The 21149-nt window shown below is 41.2% G+C and overlaps 2 protein-coding genes across 7 annotated transcripts in view; one reads left to right on the top strand and one right to left on the bottom strand.

The window, feature by feature from the left end:
- Positions 1-21149, bottom strand: part of LOC112646486 (uncharacterized) — a 264641-nt gene that overhangs the window by 46311 nt on the left and 197181 nt on the right. Inside the window, exon 9 of one of the 2 annotated variants that reach the window (XM_049105000.1) lies at positions 17640-17680. The exons of the other annotated variant lie outside the window; for it this stretch is intronic. The gene's annotated coding sequence lies outside the window, so the exon portion shown is untranslated. Of the gene's footprint in view, positions 1-17639; positions 17681-21149 lie in introns of those variants that run through there. 2 annotated transcript variants of the gene reach the window in all.
- The window catches only part of TMEM150C (transmembrane protein 150C), an 89731-nt gene that overhangs the window by 59494 nt on the left and 9088 nt on the right, over positions 1-21149 (top strand). For all 5 annotated transcript variants that reach the window (XM_025426281.3, XM_025426253.3, XM_025426264.3 and 2 more), the window contains 4 exons: positions 13126-13215; positions 14040-14093; positions 14213-14245; positions 14693-14760. In XM_025426281.3, the coding sequence (XP_025282066.1) occupies positions 13136-13215; positions 14040-14093; positions 14213-14245; positions 14693-14760 (235 nt within the window). In that variant the 5' untranslated portion in view covers positions 13126-13135. The remainder of the gene's footprint in view (positions 1-13125; positions 13216-14039; positions 14094-14212; positions 14246-14692; positions 14761-21149) is intronic.

The following is a 21149-nucleotide window of genomic DNA, read 5'->3' as shown; positions in this document are numbered from 1 at the left end:
GAGCCTGAACTTGAAACTCGAGACTCTGGATCCAGGCTGTGTTCACGGTTTGGCTACGGTCTGCATTCCCACTCGAACGGAGAGAGGACCATCGCCTTCAGTATAGGGCATCCACCCAGCAGCTGCCAGTCGGCTGGACCATGACCTCCAAATTCAGGGCTTGGGGTTTGATGGTCATGTGCGGTAGCCTCGCATTTCTTAGCTTGGCGTTCTACTACTAAGCCGTATAAGATCCTGCCTGAGTTTCCTTCCCAGGGTCCCCAACTCTTGAACTTAGTGGACGGCTGTATCTGTCCCCTGGGGATTTCTTGTTTGCTCTGTTTTGTTTTCATGTTTAGTTGTTCCTCTTCCTTAAACCACTTGCTGGTGTCAGAGTGTAGGAAGGGAGAGTCAGCGTCGTGAGGAGTCATAGTTTGTTTTGGCACTTGGAGCTGGGACTGTGGGTCAGAAAAGGTTGCCGTGATATCCTTTTAAAGCTGTAGGCTACGGACTTTTAGGCACGAGGACTTCACTTTCAATTAGCTGTGGTCACACTGCTATAGAGAGTTGTTGTTGTGTGGTTTTTGCCTTAGGGATAGGAAGGCACATGAGGTAATTGCATATGGTGGAAGATCTAGAAAAGATTCTTTAGAGCTGCTGAATCAGGCATGTCGAGAGTAAACGCTTCATTGTCATCTATAAAATAAAATTAGTAATGTTACCTAGCCTTTTTTATGCCTCCCAGGATACCGAGAGTATTCATTTGATTCCAGATTTATAAAATGCAGCTAGCTCCTTAGGGGGGGAAGGTATGCGTGTGCATTTACAAAACCTTTGTAAAAACTATAGATGAAAGATTAGTCGCTGCTAAGTAAGGAAGCCATTCCCCAGCCTTAATGCTTCCACATACTTTGAGAAACCACCTATTTGCTTGAACATCTGATTCACCAGGGTAGAATTCTGTTAAATTATTCTTGCCTAAGAATCCATGTACCTTCCAAGTAGCTCGTGGACAGAGTGACTTGTCGTTTTTATGTGGAATAATGTGAGGTATTGGAGAAGATATTTGGCCTATCAATGGAGTATGTGAATATACTTGGAGTATCTGAATGTCAGCTAGAATAAAAAATCCCGTTGTTGTAACAAGAAACCCAGCAGTATTATGGCTTAAAAATGAAGTTTATCGGGATCCCTGGGTGGCGCAGCGGTTTGGCGCCTGCCTTTGGCCCAGGGCGCGATCCTGGAGACCCGGGATCGAGTCCCACATCGGGCTCCCAGTGCATGGAGCCTGCTTCTCCCTCTGCCTATGTCTCTGCCTCTCTCTCTCTCTCTCTGTGACTATCATAAATAAATAAAAATTAAAAAAAAAAAAAAAAAAAAAAAAATGAAGTTTATCTTTTTTCTCATGTAACAGTCCAGGGTGATGGCCCCATATCACTGGAGGAGGAGAGGTTCCTGACAACCAGGCCATGCTTAGCCAGGCCACACCTTCTTGCTTCCTCTCATCACCATCTCAGCCCATAGGAAATGAGTGTTTGAGAGGTGTGTATGGTGGGCCGGGAAGATCCCATTGGCAGGAATTTAGTCACGTGGTGACTTCATAGCGCACAAGGGTTTGGGCGGTCTAAGGTCTAGCTATTCTTTGAACATAGAAGAAGGGGAGAATGGATCTTCATAGACAGCTAATAGTCTGGTCACAGTCGGTCCCTCTGGCTACCAAATATCATTGAGCACCCTATTTCCAACATGTAGAACACTCTGTCTCCATCCCAAGGGAGACAAACAGAACCCACCCATTAGTGCACCACCTGAAAGTCTACGGTCTCTGGGTAACGCACAGTCCTTTCCATCAGGTTTGGGTGTGGCTCTGAATGGTCTGGCAACCTGGGAACTGAAAGGCCAGTGATCTCCCCTCTACACTTATACTCACATTCAACGTACAATGGTAGGGCAGGGGGTGGAAAACCACAATTAAAATTGACATTCAGGGGATCCCTGGGTGGCTCAGTGGTTTAGCGCCTGCCTTTGGCCCGGGGTGTGGTCCTGGAGTCCCGGGATCAAGTCCCACATCGGGCTCCCTGCATGGAGCCTGCTTCTCTCTCTGCCTGTGCCTCTGCCTCTCTCTCTCTCTCTCTCTCTCGGTGTCTCTCATGAATAAATAAATAAAATCTTTAGAAAGAAATTGACATTCATAAAAAGAGGAGAAGGAAATGCATACAGCAGCCCCTGGCCCATAGCCATGCTAGAATCCTGGAGGAGGCCATGGGAAGGCTCCCTGCCCTGGCAGAGGAGGAGGTTCCCAGATGTAACTCTGATTCTGCTCTTCAGGAGGACCTTGGGGGGCATCTTCCTATCGTCTTTAGCCAAACTGAAGTGGGTGTTGTGATATGCCCTCCTTGGTGGCTGTACAGCTTTTGCAGTGCATTGCCTGCTGGTGCAGATTTGGAAGTCTGAGAGTACAGCGGTCACAAGGTTCCACTGGCTTGGCTGCAGTACCTTCACAGAAACCACAATTCCCTCAGAAACTCCACTGGCTTCTGATCTGTGAATTTCCAGGCAGTTCACATACCAGCAGTCTCTCCCAAAGTTCTTTCCAAGTCGTGGCTCTTAAGCCTGCTTTATTCCTTTGCTCCCATGCTTTCCTCTCTCAACTTAATGGCAGCTGTACTGGGGCCCCTGAAACAAAAAACTTTGGAAGGAGGGCAACATGCTTTTTTTCTCATCCCCTTCCTCATGCAATTTGAGGTATGGAAGCCACTGGCTTTGCCAACCCTTCCAGGTCCCAAATTTCTAAACTCTTCGCTTTCTTTTGCATCTGTCTCTTTGCAAACAGTCCGTTCTGCCTGAGGCTAGTCTCTTTCTTACAATTCATACTAAGAACAAGAAAAGCTAATTCATATTAATATGCAGGCACTTTTCCATCATTTCTTGTAAAGTTATAAGCACAATCGGAATGTGATCTGCTTTCCAAGGCAGACATATCAGGTGCAGTTTTGTTTTCTTTCTTTCTTTTTAAAGAATCAAGGAACTTGGTTGACACGGACCAGATTTTTGCAAGACATTTTCCCTACATTTATTTTTTTTTTTAATTTTGGTAAAACATCCTAACGTAAAATTTACCATTCTAACCAATTGTAGGGTGTAATTCGGGGGCATTAAGTACATTCACACTGTTGTGCAACCTTCACCACCACCCATCTCCAGAACTCTTCTGTCTTGCAAAACTGAAACTCTGTCCCCATTAAACATGAACTCCCCATTCCCTCTTGCTCCCCAGACCCTGGCAACCTATCCTACTTTCTGTCTCTGTGATTTTGGCTACCAATTACCCCAAAACTGCAGTCATACACTCTTTGTCCTTCTGTCACGGGCTTATTTTATTTAATGTGGTGTCCTCGCGGGTCAACCATGTTGTAGCGTTGGTCAAAACTTCCTTTCTCTTTAAGGCTGAGTAATATTCTATTGTACGTATGTATGTGCCACATTTTGTTTATCCATTTCCCCACTGATGGGCATTTAGGTTTCTTCCACCCTTTGGCTATTGTGAAAAATGCTGCTGTGAACATGGATGTGCAAGTATTTCATCAAGTCTCTGCCTTCAATCCTTATGGCCTTATAACCAGAAATGGAATTACCAGATCATATGTTAATATCTGGTTTAATGTTTTCAGAACCCTCCACACTGTTTTCCACAGCAGCTGCTCTGTTTTCTATTCCCAGTAACTGCATACACAGGTTCCGATTTCTCTACCTTTTTGCCAACACTTGTTATTTTCTGGGATTTTTGTGGGATTTTTTGATAATAGATATCCTAATGGGTTTGTTTCATTTTTATGATGTGCTATTTTTTTACTATGGTGAAATATATATAACATAAATTTTGCCATTTTAACCATTTTTAAGTATACAATTCAGTGGCATTAACTACATTCACAAAGTTGTACAATCATTATCACTCTATTTCCAAAACTTTTTCTTTTCATTTTTTTAAGATTTTATTTTAAGCAATCTTTCCACCCAGTGTGGGGCTCAAACCCACAACCCTGTGATCAAGAGTCGCATGCTCCACCAACTGAGCGAACCAGGTGCTCCCTCCAAAACCTTTTCATCACCTCAATGATGAAGTGTTTAAAAGTAAATTGTATATGATAGTTAATCCCTAAATGCTTCAGTATGTGTCTCTAGAAGATAGAGACCTTTTCCTATATAATACAATGCTATTATCATATGATACTATACTATTATCATAGGAACACTCTTCACTCACATTCCACTGGAAAGACCTATAAGGCCATACTTACTTGAAAGGGAGGCTGCTAATTATGGTGTAGTTGAGCAGCCATTTGCTCAGTTATAAGGGAAGAAAGGAGAATGGATTCTAGTGCTTTACCAAACTACAGTAATAATGCAAAAAAGGCTAAACTGATTCACAGTACAGGAATTTTGATGGCTGGTGACACTGGAAATTTGGTGCAGGGTCTCAATGATGCTATCAAGGACTCAGTTCTTTCCATCTTCTACTCTACCATCCTCAGTATGTTGTCTTTGGATCCTCGTGTTTGTTGTCTCATGGTTATATTATAACTAACATGGCACTAGGTTTCATATTTTCAAAATAGCATCCCAAGTGGGAAAGGAGAAGAGTGGAGGAAAAGATGCTTTCCATGATCAAGGATGCAAACCCTTCTCATTTGCTATTCAGCAAGTAGACTTCCCCTTGACTCTCACTGGCCAGATTCAAGGGGTCTGGAAAGATACTCATCACAGAAACCAGATAACTATGATTGGCTTAGACCAGTAGGGACTTACACCAGTCAGGACTGAACGCATTACAGTCCTGAATAAAACTAGACATTGTTGGCTAAGAAAAAGAGGAGAAATGACTAGTGGGTTGGCAATAAATCTGCCACATGGGCAACATTTTAAAATATTGTTAAAGATGTAAATGGACTCTGGGGAGGATTTTGGCTTAGAAATTCTAAGAAGATATCAAATTGAAATACTGCTAGAAGGGACTTCTTTCTGGGATTATTCCATAAATGGTGTGGGGACAGTGTCTATCATCCGTTTTTGAGAGAAAGAGTTCTTTGAGCCACTAGCATGAGAAGATCCCTATAGTGATCTGTCAATCGAATGATGGTAACTGCTTTTAGAAATCAAGAGAGCACTGGGGAAAAAACCAGTCACCATGATTTCTAGTTAGAAATCATCATGTTCTTTTGGAGATGGTAATATTTTACAGAAATCTTTTACTAATTAATATATTATCTCTTGCCAGTGCTCATGAAAATTATTCTGGGGCAAAATCGACCTCATTGATTGAACGATGTTGTTTTCATCCAATTAAAGAAAGTCATATATTTTAGGGTGACACCAGGTCACTCAAATTATGTTTTCCCAAACTTAGGATTCAGTGAAAGCAAAATTTTTACCGTCAGCGTAATGAGCTGGTTGTATTGCAGATTTATATCTGAGAGCCTGTAAACATTTAACAAAACAAAGCAAGTAGTCCTTGTTATTACCCCCTTATAATTGTAAATGAATTACAAAATAACACAAGCCTTTCACATTTACCCATGACACGACTGACTGGAAAATAACTTAAGATTCCCAGAAGGTTAAAAAAAAAAAAAATCAAAGATGCTCTTGGTTCATAGACATTGTGACAATCCCAGTTCTTAGTGGGTGACTCGTTAATCTTTCCTGTTCCATTCCAGCTGGCCCTGAGAGCAGAAAGAAAAATTGCTTTGGCAGGGAGCTCATTTCCTGATAAATTACAAAAAAAAAAAAAAAATAGCTGAAGATCCCGAACATCACTTGCAGTGGAATATAGTTAACATTTTATTAAAAAGCCATCAGGGATCCCTGGGTGGCGCAGCGGTTTGGCGCCTGCCTTTGGCCCAGGGCGCGATCCTGGAGACCTGGGATCAAATCCCACATTGGGCTCCCGGTGCATGGAGCCTGCTTCTCCCTCTGCCTGTGTCTCTGCCTCTCTCTCTCTCTCTGTGTGACTATCATAAATAAATAAAAAAAAAATTTAAAAAAAAAGCCATCAAATGCTAGGCAGTTATCGGTTCTTTCAATGTATTTCCAACTGTCATAAAAACCCTCTGAATAAGTACCATTATTATTCCCATTTGACTAATGAAGAAACTGAGGCAGAGAGACAGAGCTTAACAACCAAGCTCACACAACTGGTAGGTGGCAGAGCCAGGATTCAAGGGCATGGTCATTTGGCTCCAGAGTCTTTGAGCTACAGCTGCCTCCTATTACCGTAGGTTGTGCAAAATCCTTCTAATTCATAACAGGCAAGTCCTTTCCAGCCCCAGAAAATATTATCTTAACTTTGGAGATATTTTACTATAAGTGGTTTCTCACTAATAACATTGTAAAATCTGTAAATGAAGATGATCCAGTGGGCTTTACTTTTCCATTTGTAGATTGGAGGAGTTTTACCATCACCTGATAGAGTAGGAGGTTTGTCATCAAAGGTTATCATTGGTAAGAGTATGCTGTATTCTTTGACTTCAGTAGCTTCATGAAGTTATACTGTAAGAACCATCTGTTTGGAATTTGATGATAAAAGAATAATTATATGACCTCAACTTTATCACAACCCCTCTTCTGAGTCAGTTGGACTCTCAGGTGCTGAGATAGTTGGACTCAGGTGCTGAGGTAAAGTGTGATTAAATTAACAGTGCATTTGCTTCCATGAGATTGTAGATTTTCCAATGGCCATGTATTCTCTTGAGGATTTACAGCCAGAAGACTTACAGAAGAACAAAAGCGTCACCAGCAGGAGCCACCACGCATGTTTGATACGGTTCAGGTTCTCTCTGAGGAAGAACTGAAGCTTCAGGGAAGCAAGGGGCAGATCAGGATTTTTAGCTTCTGACTCTGTACTGAAGAGTCTCCACTAGGCACCTGCTACAGATGGGGTGAAGGAGAGTGAAGATCACTCAAGCTTTGGGAATATTTATTGCAAGAAAAGAACACACAATTAAAATGTACAGAGAATACACAGAGCTGGTATTGGCTCTCTAGAAGGATTTGACCATCTGGATAACAGCTTTGCAAATCATTTGGATAAATGATACCATTTGGAGGAGAGCCTTCCAAACCAAATCTAAATGCCAGACTCCTTTCGAGAAGGTTTGTGCAATTTTGGCTCTTCTCCTTTCATCAGAAATTCATTAGGTGCTATTGTTCTAGATATAGTTTAGCATTTGAGACACGGGGACCATCCTAAGTTTCTTTACTATGCAGTATTATTGGAAGGCTAATATCAATGGAGTAAATATTACACGGAATAAAAAGAAGAAGTATAATTCAGAATGGAAAGATACAAGTGTCTTAGGTGTATGGAGTGTTCTTTCCCCATTCCCCCTATTTCCTCAAAAGACAAGGGGAAATGTACTCTCTTAGCCTGTAGGCACTGTGTTGCTATAGCTCCAAGGAAAGACTAGACTGTGTCCTTGCTAGAAAATGTAAGTAAAGTTTGAGTGACACTTTCTAATGTGACTGGAAACAATGGACCAATTTATTTTGATGGGGTCTGGAAGGATAGAAGAAAGTGAACCATCTCAGTTTCAACTTTTAATTCTCAGATAACAATGAAGCAGTGAAGAGAGTTAATTTAATAGATCTATTCATTTATTCTTTGCAGAGGTACTTCCAATCAAATATCTAAACTTACCAAGCCAGAACAGCTCAGAGAATATCATGAAACGTAACCAAATCAAATGTTATTTGCTGCCACCTTCCAAATCCTCCTCCAGCACAGGGAGTAGAGAATGCATCAGTGTTGTTTCTCTACTGCAGGGTCTTTGGTCACATTATATGCTACACATGGGGGGCATCTGGGTGGCTCAGTAGTTGAGTGTCTGCCTTTGACTCAGGTTGTGATCCCGGGGTCCTGGGATCGAGTCCCACATCAGGCTCCCTGCAAGGAGCCTGCTTCTCCCTCTGCCTGCATCTCTGCCTCTCTCTCTCTCTCTGTCTCTCATAAATAAATAAATAAATAAAATCCAAAAAAATAATAATTTATAAGCTACATATGGGCTAAAGAAGGACAAATAGTTGATTTTGGACAGAAAAGTATATGTAACAGTGACCTCTACTGCAGTTAGTACAGTCCCACCAGGGAGGGAGAAAGAAGTAACAGGACCAAGATATGTCAGATGGGGCATTGATAGGTTAGCAATGTAACAATACCAAGTAACTCAAAGATGGATAAGGAGGCAATGTAGGGAAGGGAGCCTTCCACATTCACACACACATTCACACACACATACACACACACACACACACACACACACACCCTTCATCGTTCTGTTCTTAAGTTCCTATTTGTCAGTTGCCCAAAGAACCTGGTATGGTAGGGTGTATTATGACTAAAGAATGTGTTCATTACAAGACTCTTCCTTTATTATTTCAAAAAACTGACTTAGATCATCACGTATTTCCTGATCCTTGTCAAAGTGATTTATAAACTGTCTAGGATCTAACCCACTTCAATAAGACAATAGAAATCTATAGTTTAAAAAGACATAACCATGGGGCGCCTGGGTGGCTCAATTGGTTAAGTGTTGGATTCTTGATTTCAGCTCAGGTCAAAACCTCAGGGTTGTGAAATGGAGCCTCACATCTGGCTCTGTGCTCAGTGTTACCTGCTTAAGATTCTTACTTTCCCTCTCCTTCTGCCCCTCCCCCCTTCCTTGGCTTGCAATCCCAGATAGATGATAGATAGAAGATAGATGATGATGATAGATAGATAGATAGATAGATAGATAGATAGATAGAAAGAAAGAAAGAAAGAAAGAAAGAAAGAAAGAAAGAAAGAAAGAAAGGAGGGAAATAAACAGACATAACCAGGGGTGCCTGTCTGGCTCAGTCAGTAGAGTATGTGACTGTTGATCTTGGGATCATGAGTTCAAGCCCCACATTGGGTGTAGAGCTTACTTAAAAAAAAAACAAACAAAAAACAAAAGACATAACTAGATCACAGATTTAAATGTGAAGTTATAAATCTTTTAGAAAAAAATAGAAAATCTTTGAGATCAAGGAGTAGGCAAAGAATTCTTTGATTCGACATCAAAAACACAATCCATTAAGAGAAAATCTTGGTAAGTTGGATCTTAATCAAAATTAAACTTTTGGGCATGGCACCTGCCTGGTATAGTTAGTAGAGCACGAGACTCTTGGTCTTCTGGTTGTGAGTTCAAGTCCCACCTTGAGCATAGAGCTTACTTCAAAAAAAAAAATTAAACTTTTGCTCTGCAAAAGACCCTGTTAAGTGCCGAGACCATTCAATGGGGGAAAAGACAATCTTTTAAACAAATGGTTCTGGATATGCAAGTGAAAGATTATTTTTTAAAAAATATTTTATTTATTCATGAGAGACACAGAGAGAAAGAAGCAGAGACAGAGGCAGAGGGAGAAGCAGGGCAGGCTCCCTGCAGGGAGCCCAATGTGGGACTGGATTCCCAGACTGGGACAGGCCCTGAGCCAAAGGCAGATGCCCAACTGCTGAGCCACCCAGGCGTCCCGGTAAATAAAATCATTAAAAAACAAAACAAGACAAAACAAAAACTGGTGAAATCTGGATGAGGTCAGTGATTATATCAATGTTAGTATCTTGATTGTTGATATTGTACAATGGTTGTAGGGGATGTTACCATTGGGGAGATTGAAGGATACACAGGATCTCTGTGTATTATTTCTTACAACAGCATGTGAATTTGCCACTGTCACTGATGCCTGCCCCCCCCCCCCCGCAGAAATGGCGTACCCAATAGGTAAAATTCTGAAGAAGCTCCAAAGGAGTTCCATTGGAAGCTAATAACACAACTATCCAGACTTACTCTTTTCACCTCCCAAGGCATCCATTTAAATTAAGAGAGGGCAATTTCATCTATCATTAGGCAATCAATACAGTATAGTTTTCCCAGAATTTGAATATTAGTTTGCCCTATGAGAATTAAACCAGCAAAAATAAAATAATTTAGGAGAGTAGCCATTAGCTATCTTAGATGCTTTGACAATAAATTTAGAAGAGCAGTGCATACTGAAAGATAACAAACGATAGCAGGAAGGATGTCTGCATTCTTCTAGAAAAGCAGGAGCCTGGGGATCCCTGGGTGGCGCAGTGGTTTGGCGCCTGCCTTTGGCCCAGGGCGCGATCCTGGAGACCCGGGATCGAATCCCACATCGGGCTCCCGGTGCATGGAGCCTGCTTCTCCCTCTGCCTGTGTCTCTGCCTCTCTCTCTCTCTCTCTCTCTGTGACTATCATAAATAAATTAAAAAAAAAAGAAAAGAAAAGAAAAGAAAAGAAAAGCAGGAGCCCAGAGAGGAAGACAGTGTTAAGCTGTCCTGAGCCCTGCCTTGGAGGGAAAGTACCTTGTCCTAACACAGGCACTGATCTGCTTGGCAGTTAGAGTTGGCATGGCTGCCACTTACAGAGCATGTATTATGTGTGAGGTGCTTCACCTACATTGTCATTAATCCTCAGCACAATCCTACCAAGTATTATCATCATAATTACTAAGACTTAAGAGATGAAATCACTTGCTAAAGATCATACAGATAGTGACAGAGGTGGATTTCAATCCTGGGCACCACCAGACCATTTCCATTCCACGATTCTGCTTCTCTTTAAAGGAAGCATGTAAAACTATTGTTACATGGTCTTAGAATTATCTTCTCTACTTTCCTGCTTCCAGATTTTGGTTGCCCAGATAGAGGTTCCTATAAGGGGTACCAGTGTGAGTATCTGCCCATTTGACAATTGTACTTTCCACTGTATCTGAACACATTGGCATTGATTTATTCACCAGTCTATTGTGTTGTTGTTTTTTTTTTTAAGATTTTATTCATGAGAGGCAGAGAGAGAGAGGCAGACACAGGCAGAGGGAGAAGCAGGCTCCATGCAGGTAGCCCGACGTGGGACTTGAACCCCGGGTCTCCAGGACCACGCCCTGGGCTGAAGGCAGGCACTGAACCACCGAGCCACCCAGCATCCCTTCAGCAGTCTATTGTAAAAATGGTTAAGAGGCAGGAGTTCCCTGCGGGCTGATTGTGGGTACACTGGAGCATTCGGTTACTGCAGACATATAAGATACTGTGCATAGGTTAACCTCCAAGGGTACTACCACTCTTGTGAGACCATAGTCTTTGGTGTCCTCCCTCTTTTAAAATTCAGTCTTCATGCAGCAGGATGGGGAAATGGCATTACAGATTTAAGTAAGTGGCTCAGACCCGTGGAATCAATTATTGGCAACATTAAGTTTAAGAACTAGTAGGTCTCTGAACTCTTATTCCAGTGTAACCATTTCATCTGTGCTCATCCTGTCAGAGCATCCGACTTCAGGAGCAGATCTAGAATAATTGGTTTACATGCTCAATCAACATTCCCATTTTCTGTATTCACTCTACATCTTGGCCTGGCCAATGATGAAATGATTTTTGTCAGCAAAATGATTGCTTTATTAAAAGCCCACAATTTTCTGGATATAAATAAATGAATAGACACTGACTAGCCATAGTAGATGTACTTAAAGTGTTCATCATCCTTCCACATTACATAAACTGGGTAGCCAGGCACCACTGGTTCCTAGAACAGCTTTTATGTATTGTATAGATTGTTACACATAAATAGTTGTATTCATGAGACTTCATCTCAATTATTTCCACTACTCGGTATGGTACCTGACCTAAGCAGGATGTCAGTACTTGTGAATTGGATTGGATTGGATTAGACTGGATTAAATTGATTGAAAGTAGCTCTAATGTCCCTCAACTCCTTGATTGTGTCATTTATTTAACATCCCTACCCAGACAGCTGTTTAGACTACACCATGACTGTCATGACTGTCACAGACACATTATTAAGTTTAGGTGTCGCCCCTCACCTGAAAGATCTACTTTATCAGGTAGGTCACTTCTGGTAACCAAGACCTTCCTTATCGGTCACCAACCTCAAGGGAGGGTCATGTTATTTCTCTGATCCCAGTACTTGGAAGGTCCATGGAGTGAGTGTCAGCGTGCAAAAGCAGGTATCATGGAGGTGCTCAGATACGGGCAGTGCTGGTTCAAACTCGTAAGCAACTTGTGATTCACTATAAAACTCAAAATAATGAGCAATTATATCTCCGTAAAGATACCTATTAATTGCATTATTCTTCTGTCAGTTCACCTGTGGAGGTCAATTTTTGATACACACTCCTGCAGCTTCTCATTTTCACTTCATTTTTGTGGGGAATTTCTTTTATTCATTTATTTTTGCTTTCATATATAACATCCAAAATGCCTGACATCTGTTCTTTTCTCCCATTGTGTTTATTGGAGTTAATTTAGAATTATACACAATGCATTGTTTTCCAAAACAGTCATCTTTAGAGTCTTTGGAGATAGTTGCTCAATAACATGTCATGAGAAAAGTTCGGATTTGCAAAGCCTGTGTCATTTCCTCCTGCATTGCTAATTTATTTAGTAAGCATTTGTTTCTAGCACTCTTGTCTGCCAAGCTGTAGACATGTGTACATGCCAGATCCATAGAGCCATAAATCCATAAATGTTAATAATAACACTAAAAGTAGGTTGGAGGGATCCCTGGGTGGCACAGAGGTTTAGCGCCTGCCTTTGGCCCAGGGCGCGATCCTGGAGACCCGGGATCGAATCCCACGTCGGGCTCCTGGTGCATGGAGCCAGCTTCTCCCTCTGCCTATGTCTCTGCCTCTCTCTCTCTCTCTCTCTCTCTCTGTGTGACTATCATAAATAAATAAAAATTTAAAAAAAAAGTAGGTTGGAATAAGCCTTTGGTACCTAGTCTTTCTGAAAGTCTTAACCCAAACCCTTTCATCCTTTCTTAAAAATATCGATGCTTATATAAGGTAAGTGTGTTTATAAGAAGTTTCTCATTTAGTTCTCAACTAAGGCTCTGGAATATTTAAGCTAATGCTAGATAGCAGTCATACTTGTTAACTGCGTAAGGGATCTCCACAAGTGTGAGTGGCAGTAATAGATTGATTTGGATCATGGTTTCATAAAATACAATTTTTTTTCAGTGAGTGTAAACTTTCTTTCCTCCCTGAAAGATTAAGGTAAATTTTTGCCTTAGTTATTAATGCCTATTGATTTTATTTCAGTGGTACAGGCATGGATGGGAAGAAATGCAGCGTATGGATGTTTTTACCTCTTGTATTTACTTTGTTTACTTCAGCTGGATTATGGATAGTGTGAGTATTCTCTTTTTTAATTATTTAAGGACTTGGGTGTGATACATATCAAAATGTAGTTTTGATAGTATATGGCATACCTATATAAGCGTATTTATAAATACTTTAACATAAGGTTTACTGATTCAACCTTGCTAAAGTCCCCATTTTGTCTTCCCTTCTATTATCCAAAGTAAATAGCAAGAGTAATACATTATGCAAAGCAAGTAGTGAAGGATACTGGTTTTATTTTGTGCTCCTGTGTTCTTTCAGTAATGAACATTCCATAAACTGGTGATGGGGATTCATTATTTGCAAAATTTGCTCATTACATGAACATGCTAAAGATTCCATTCATGGTCTGGTGCATAGTCCAGTTTTGATGTGTGACGGGTTTGATATGTTTATAATTTGAATATTGTTGCATTGGAAGTCTTAGCTTATCACAAAATGCTCCCACACTTGATTATTTCAAGTACTATTTCCCTTCCAGCAAATTATTTCAGTTCCTTGCAGTTCACTGAGAGAAATTAGAAAATCTGAATTCTAATTTTAGTGTATAACCAAAGTTATAAGGTCTTATTTCTTTGTTTTCCAGTTTCCAAATTCTAATGATTACCATTCACTTGAGGGGTGTTTTGAAAATTAAAGAAATAGTATTAATAATCACATTTGAACTTCAAAGGGCTAAGTGAGCTATAGGTAAACATTATGGTAAGAGAGATTTTTCCAGTTGGGAAGAACAGTAAATATGATTGAATGTGGCTAGTCTAGTAAAAATGGGAAATGAATCTTTTTTTTTAATTTTCTTTGTTTTGTAAACTTTAATTGTTCTTTCTTTATAGATACTTTATAGCTGTGGAAGATGACAAGATTTTCCCATTAAACTCAGCTGAAAGGTAAAGCTGATCTCTGGATAATTCATTGTTTATCAATAGACTTAACAAAAATTTTCCCACTGGTGAAGCTAATCTGTGCACAAATGACTGTACTTTAACCTAGGTTTTTTGTTTTCCAGAAAACCTGGTGTGAAGCATGCACCATATATAAGGTAACTTGATAATCTCTTCTGATCTGTTGGATCCTAGGAGAAGTTGGGAGAGTGACTTAGTTTGGGCTACTCTAACAAAGTAGCATAGACTGGGTGGCTTATAAACAACCAAAATGTATTTCTCACAGCTCTGGAGCTGAAGGTCCAAGATCAGGGTGCCAGCAGTCTGGTTTCGATGAGGGCCCTCTTCTAGGTTGTGTCCTCACACGACAGAAACGGGGTGAGACAGTTCTCTGGGATCTCTTTTATAAGGGCACTAATCCCATTCAGGAGGGCTCAACTCTTGACTCTCGTGACTTAAATATCTCCCAAAGTCCCCACTTCCTAATAGCATCACATTGGGGGTTAGGATTTCAACATACAGATTTTGAAGGAACACAGACATTCAGTCCATTGTAAGTGACAGATTTTAATAGAATAATAATAAACCGTGTCATAATTTTCAAGTATTGCAGGTGACGAACCTCCTGCCAGCTGTGTGTTTAGTCAAGTTATGAACATGGCAGCATTCCTAGGTAAGAAGAGTGGAAAGAATACTTTATGGGCTTCGGTACATTTCTTTTTTATTTTAAATACTCCCAAACCCACATCGAAAGCACGGTGGGGGAAAAAAAAAAAAAAAGAAAGCATGATGGACTTAGCTGATAATTTGGTATCATATCAAGTCAATATGCTGAAGCTGGCTTTTCATTTTGAGGGTCTTTTTTCTCGTAGTTTTATGTTCACGCTGATTACCTCACCTTTTCTCTTTCCTTTGTCACCTTTATCATTTCAGTGTATTCTTGATTTTATTTCTTTTGCCACAGGAAATAATATATTTCACGTGCCATAAAATCCTACATGAGAATGCAATACTGTAAAATACATTTGTGTTAAAAATAATGCCTTATTTATATCTTCACTGGCAAGGATGACAAATGCCTAGGCTTTGTGATAAACATTGATGTGTGTACACACTGCCTTTAAATCTCAAGGTCAGCATCAACATGGGTGACACCGTCTCCTATACATATATATGCATACCAAGATGGCAGATGGAGATATAGGTTAAAAAAAAAAAAAAAGGAAGAGACCTTTGGTACTCAGGTCTAGTCTCCATTCCGTACTTTTCTTTTAGTGTCCCAAGACCATGGTTTGTTCTGTGAGTGCTTCCCTCTGAGGATCGAGGGAACCAGCCAAGCTCTCTATCCTTTTCCACATCGCCTTTGCATACCTAATCTTCCCAAGGCCAGTCTCCTCAGTGTCTTTCAAAGGGTCAGCTAAGATCATCGTTGGCATGCTGTGGAGGATGGGCCAGTGACAGCTAAATTTTTCAACAATGTTTTCCTGGAAATGGGTGGTGAGAATTTCAGCCTTTGTGGCACCTGTTCCCCAGAGAGGTGACCTGTTAGTTCATCTATGTAGAACCTCACCCGAAAAAGTTGTACTCATTCTTTTTTTTTTTTAAAGATTTTATTTATTTATTCATGATAGACACAGAGAGAGAGAGAGAGAGAGAGAGACAGAGACACAGGCAGAGGGAGAAGCAGGCATCATACAAAGAGCCTGATGTGGGACTCGATCCCGGGTCTCCAGGATCACGCCCTGGGCTGCAGGCGGCGCTAAACCGCTGCGCCACCGGGGCTGCCCAGTTGTACTCATTCTTAAGGGTTTTTTGTTTTGTTTTGTTTTGTTTTGTTTTGTTTTGTTTTGTTTTGTTTTTTGTTTTTTAATGCTTGCTGCAGGAAAAGAAAAGACCTATAGAACTCACTGGAAAACCAAGGGAGATGGTTGGTCCAACTTGCAACACAGGCACAATCTTAGTTTTAGAAGGCTCACAAGATGAGAAACATGGAGAATGTTCCCAGGGAGGCCCAAGAGGCCCCCCCTTGAATTTGTGAGGTCAACAAGAAGCACACTGAGGGGGCCTGTCTGCAGTTAATAAGGTCCTTTCCTGGAACTAACTCTCTGGGTCAAAAGCCTGAGTCACCACCCAGGCTTCCCCAACATTAGCCCATTTGCCTAGGCAGGAAGCATCTGGAAGGCATGGACTGCTGCGCCACTGCCAAGGAGTATGTCAGGTACAACCCTAATGCTGAAGTTGCTGGATCTTTGAAGAAGCTCTTCTCATCATGCCCTTGGTAGGCAGGATTTTCATACCCCAGCTAGACCCCAGTTCTGCGAAAGGCAGTCCTTACTGCAGCTGGTGCCCATGTGGGCAGCACTGCCAGTCCTGGCTGGTCAAGTTTTGTCTTCACCGCCCTCAGCCTCAGCCACCACCAGCTTTAATTCTCACTTTTTTCTCCTACTTTTGACACCAAGGCATAAATGACTGCTAACAAGCTATTTGCGTTTAACAGAACCCAAAGCCCCAAGGGAGAATCTCGAATTGCAGGGTCAGGGACCTTTCCCAGTCTGCCTGCAGGCACAACACACAGGCCTGCAGGTTGGTACCTACTCATATGATCATCCCCCACAGGGTGCAATAATAACAATAATTAATAGCAGTCATTTATATTCCACGCACAATGCTAAGTGCTTTGCAAATACCACCTCATCTAATCACGACACACAGGAGACTGCCCTTATTAAAAAGCTGTCACAAGCTGTTTGTCCTCCATTTGGGCTTTAAAGAAACCAGTGAACATGTTGGAAGCCACATACTACTTCCTTCATATTCTTGAGATGAATTGATATTTCCCAATCGTCTTTAGCCTGTAATCTTAAAAATCCCAATTTGCACAGCTTACAGAGTTATCCAGTTATAAAGCTTATGATTAACTAATTACAAAAGCATTTCCAAAAACAAAGTTACGAAAACAAGCTCCCCTCCTCCAGATGACTCTTGTCATCATCTTATTCTCTGGTCCTCCCCCTGTTCCAGCAAGAAGCACTTAAAGCCTTTACTAGCTCCCCCTCTGAGGTATCACAGTATATCCAGTGTTTATTCTTTATTATCTTCCATCCTTTTTAATACCATCTGGTAGACACAAAACTGATGAAGATGAGTGTTCAGGGGGAGGAAGCCCACAATTATTTATTTATCAACTCTGGGAGTGAAAAAGAATCCATTTACTAATGATTCTTACTCAAAAAGGAGAAGGCTTTCATCTCCCCAGGCCAGTCCCTGTTAGGTCTCAGCCCATTACTTTAGACGGCATAACCGACTTTAAGAAACAACCTCGACTGCCTATAAATCACTGCTTATAATCTGCCGTCTAGATTATAATTTACAATCTACAAATGAGTCCGTGTAGCATTTATTAAAATCAGTCCGTGTAGCATTTATTAAAATCAGTTCGCGGGATCCCTGGGTGGCGCAGCGGTTTGGCGCCTGCCTTTGGCCCAGGGCGCGATCCTGGAGACCCGGGATCGAATCCCACATCGGGCTCCCGGTGCATGGAGCCTGCTTCTCCCTCTGCCTGTGTCTCTGCCTCTCTCTCTCTCACTGTGTGCCTATCATAAATAAATAAATTAATTAAAAAAAATCAGTTCGCTAAGATCTTCTGTCTTGTTGATAGAATCAAAGATCCACTCAATTATTTTCTTTACACAATTAGTTATGCGCTTTGTCTGAATCCACATTTTTATTTCCCCCAAGGGGGTTAAAAGAGAACCAAGACATATTTCTTGAAAGGAATATTCTTTTCTGCTCTGGACAGGTTGTGAGGATAAAGCTGATAGCTGAATGATTTCTGTCACCTAATAGCAGCTACTCCCCCTCCTTCAGCCAAAACACATTGATTGCCGTGTTCTACTGCAGTCATAAATAGGAATTATTGATGCATAAACAATAAAACTAAACAAATAAGGAAAGAATTTGGCCAGGCACCAGTTTAGAACTACAATGAAGAGCTGCTATTTTGAGTTTGAACTTTAAAAGCCCAACTGGGGGCACCTGGCTGGCTCAGTCCTAGAGTATGTGACTCTTGATCTCAGGGTTGTGAGTTCAAGCCCCACATGGGATGTAGAGCTCACTCTTAAGATGGATGATAGATAGATAATAGATAGATAGATAGATAGATAGATAGATAGATAGATAGATAGATGATAGACGGACCTGGGTGGCCCAGTATGTGCCTTCTGCTAGGGTCATGGTTGCAGGGTCCTAGGATCTAACCCTGAATCTGGCTCCCTGCTCAGCGGGAAGTCTATTTCTCCCTCTGCCCCTGCCCCTTCCGCCACTCATGCACGTGCAGTGTCTCTGCGGGCTGCTCTCTCTCAAATAAAATAATAAAATCTGGGACACCTGGGTGGCCCAGCGGTTGAGCACCTGCCTTTGGCCCAGGGCATGATCCTGGAGACCCCAGATCGAGTCCCATGTTGGGCTCCTGGCATGGAGCCTGCTTCTCCCTCTGCCTGTGTCTCTGCCTCTCTCCCTCTCTCTGTGTCTCTGTTTAATTAATAAAATCTTAAAAAAAAAGAAAATAGGCAATTATTCTACTCTCTGTGTTATTTTACAATAAATAAAAGATGGGATCCCTGGGTGGCACAGCGGTTTAGCGCCCCTGCCTTTGGCCCAGGGCGCGATCCTGGAGACCCGGGATCGAATCCCACGTCGGGCTCCCGGTGCATGGAGCCTGCTTCTCACTCTGCCTATGTCTCTGCCTCTCTCTCTCTCTCTCTCTCTCTCTGTGACTATCATAAAATAAAAAATAAAATAAAATAATAAATAAATAAATAAATAAATAAATAAATAAATAAATAAATAAAAGATACTTGTATGGCAAAGGACTATTCCAAATACCATAAACAATGGAAGGATGGGTTTTATTTTTTATTTTTTTAAGGATGGGTTTTAAAATCTTTTCTAAAACTGTTGATAAAATTTTTAGTGAAACTAAAATTTTTTTTAAAGATTTTATTTATTTATTCATGACAGAGAGAGAGAGAGAGAGAGAAAGGCAGAGGGAGAAGCAGGCTCCATGCAGGGAGCCTGACTTGGGACTCCATCCCAGGTCTCCAGGATCACGCCCCCGGCTGAAGGTGGCGCTAAACTGCTGAGCCACCAGGGCTGCCCGAAACTAAAATTTTTAATGAAACCAAGAAACCAATCAGAACATCAATGTGGTAAAAATTGGTCAGCATATATAAGGCAGCTTTGAAATCGCCCCACTGCTCAGAAGTCATTTTCAAGCATGTATAATTAAATCACTACTTGGTTGAAAAGAACTTTATAATTGATAATTTGAATCTGCCTCCATTAAACCTGTTAATAAAACTGTTAAAAGACTAGAAGCTTATAATTTCCACCACCTTAAAAGTTCAACTAGAACCTTTTTTTTAAGTGTAACCTCTATGCCCAGGGTGGGACTTGAACTCACAACCGGGCATTCCACGCTCTACTGACTGAGACAGCCAGGTGCCCATCTAATCTTTTTTTTTTTTTTAAGATTTTATGTATTTATTCATGAGAGACACAGAGAGAGAGGCAGAGACACAGGCAGAGGGAGAAGCAGGCTCCATGCAGGGAGCCGAATGTGGGACTTGATCCCAGGACCCCAGAATCACGATGTGAGCCAAAGGCAGATGCTCAACCGCTAAGCCACCCAGGTGCCCCCCAATGAATCGAATCTATTTTTTTTTTAAGATTTATTTATTCATTCAGAGAGAGCGAGGAGAGAGGCAGAGACACAGGTGGAGGGAGAAGCAGGCTCCAGGGAGGAAGCCCGATGTGGGACTCGATCCCGGGTCTCCAGGATCACACCCCAGGCTGCAGGTGGCGCTAAACCGCTGCACCACCGGGGCTGCCCGAATCAAATCTATTTTTAAAGGAAATTTTGCTTAGTCTGAGCTGATCAATAATGGTGTTAATAGGCAAAGAGGGCAGAGTGTGGTGTTTGGACTGCCATTCTGGAAGTTGGGAGTGTTGGGTTGGATTCATGTCTCCAAGTGGGTATTCTGTTTCCTGCTTAATTTCATCATCTGTTCATGATAAAATGATTTATCATCATATTACAAGTAGGAGGGCTGGCAGTGCTGGGACCAGAAGATGATACATGTCCTATGTTTACTGGAGAGAAGTGAGTAACCCAGAAAATGGCCATTGAGCCTCTTCCTCTCCACACAAATGGACCGAAGAGGTCAACATGAAGAGCCATCTGTGTCTTCCTCAGCAATGGTTTTAGGGCTTCAGCCAAAGTTCTAGAACTATCCCTCCAAACTAAATGACATCCAGAGAGCTGCTAGAGTAATACTTTTCACTAGTCATTTTTAAAAGAAATGAAATGTGCTGTCTTGGTATTTTGTCATTATGTTCTAATATCCATATACAGTTAATAGCAAGTGTCTCCCATGGTGCCTTGTGTTGAAGCTTCGGGTCTTAATTTAGTGAACTCTTCATCTGATTATCTCTTTGTGTTAGAGGGCTTATCTGGGATCTTTCCTCTCCACTTCCTCCCCCTATTCCCATCCAGAAAGTAGTAAGAAGTTGTGCTGATTATTTTCATCCTCTGGAATACTTGTTGTTATTATTAGTAGACATCAGATATATTATAAGTTCTAACTAGATCCCTCAAACCATGAGATTTGGAACTCTTTCAAATCAAGTATCATTTATAAATTCTATGACTGCTAGTGGGAATTAGATGAAACATAAATATACTAAAAGCTAAATCAGAGTTGAACAATTTGAGATTTTATAAATTATGGTTTACTATTTTGTTTCTAAAATCCAAATATCAACCAAGTTGTTTACCAATCTTTGATCAGAGGTACTTGGAACTGAAAATCAACTTGCTGAGCTTCACTTTGTAGCTTGAAACTATGAAATTCAGCAAATGTAGGAAATTTAAATTTATGGATGGATTTCCTTTATTAATGACTACTAATAAGGGCCTATAATGAAGATAAAAACCTTTAGCAGATAATTACCTACTTAATTGCTGTATAAATAGGTAATTCTTGAATTTCTAATTGTCCTCCC

The sequence above is a fragment of the Canis lupus genome, chromosome 32, assembly GCF_003254725.2.
Source record: "Canis lupus dingo isolate Sandy chromosome 32, ASM325472v2, whole genome shotgun sequence".
Taxonomy (NCBI): domain Eukaryota; kingdom Metazoa; phylum Chordata; class Mammalia; order Carnivora; family Canidae; genus Canis; species Canis lupus.
This window is presented reverse-complemented; position numbering and strand designations above follow the sequence as displayed.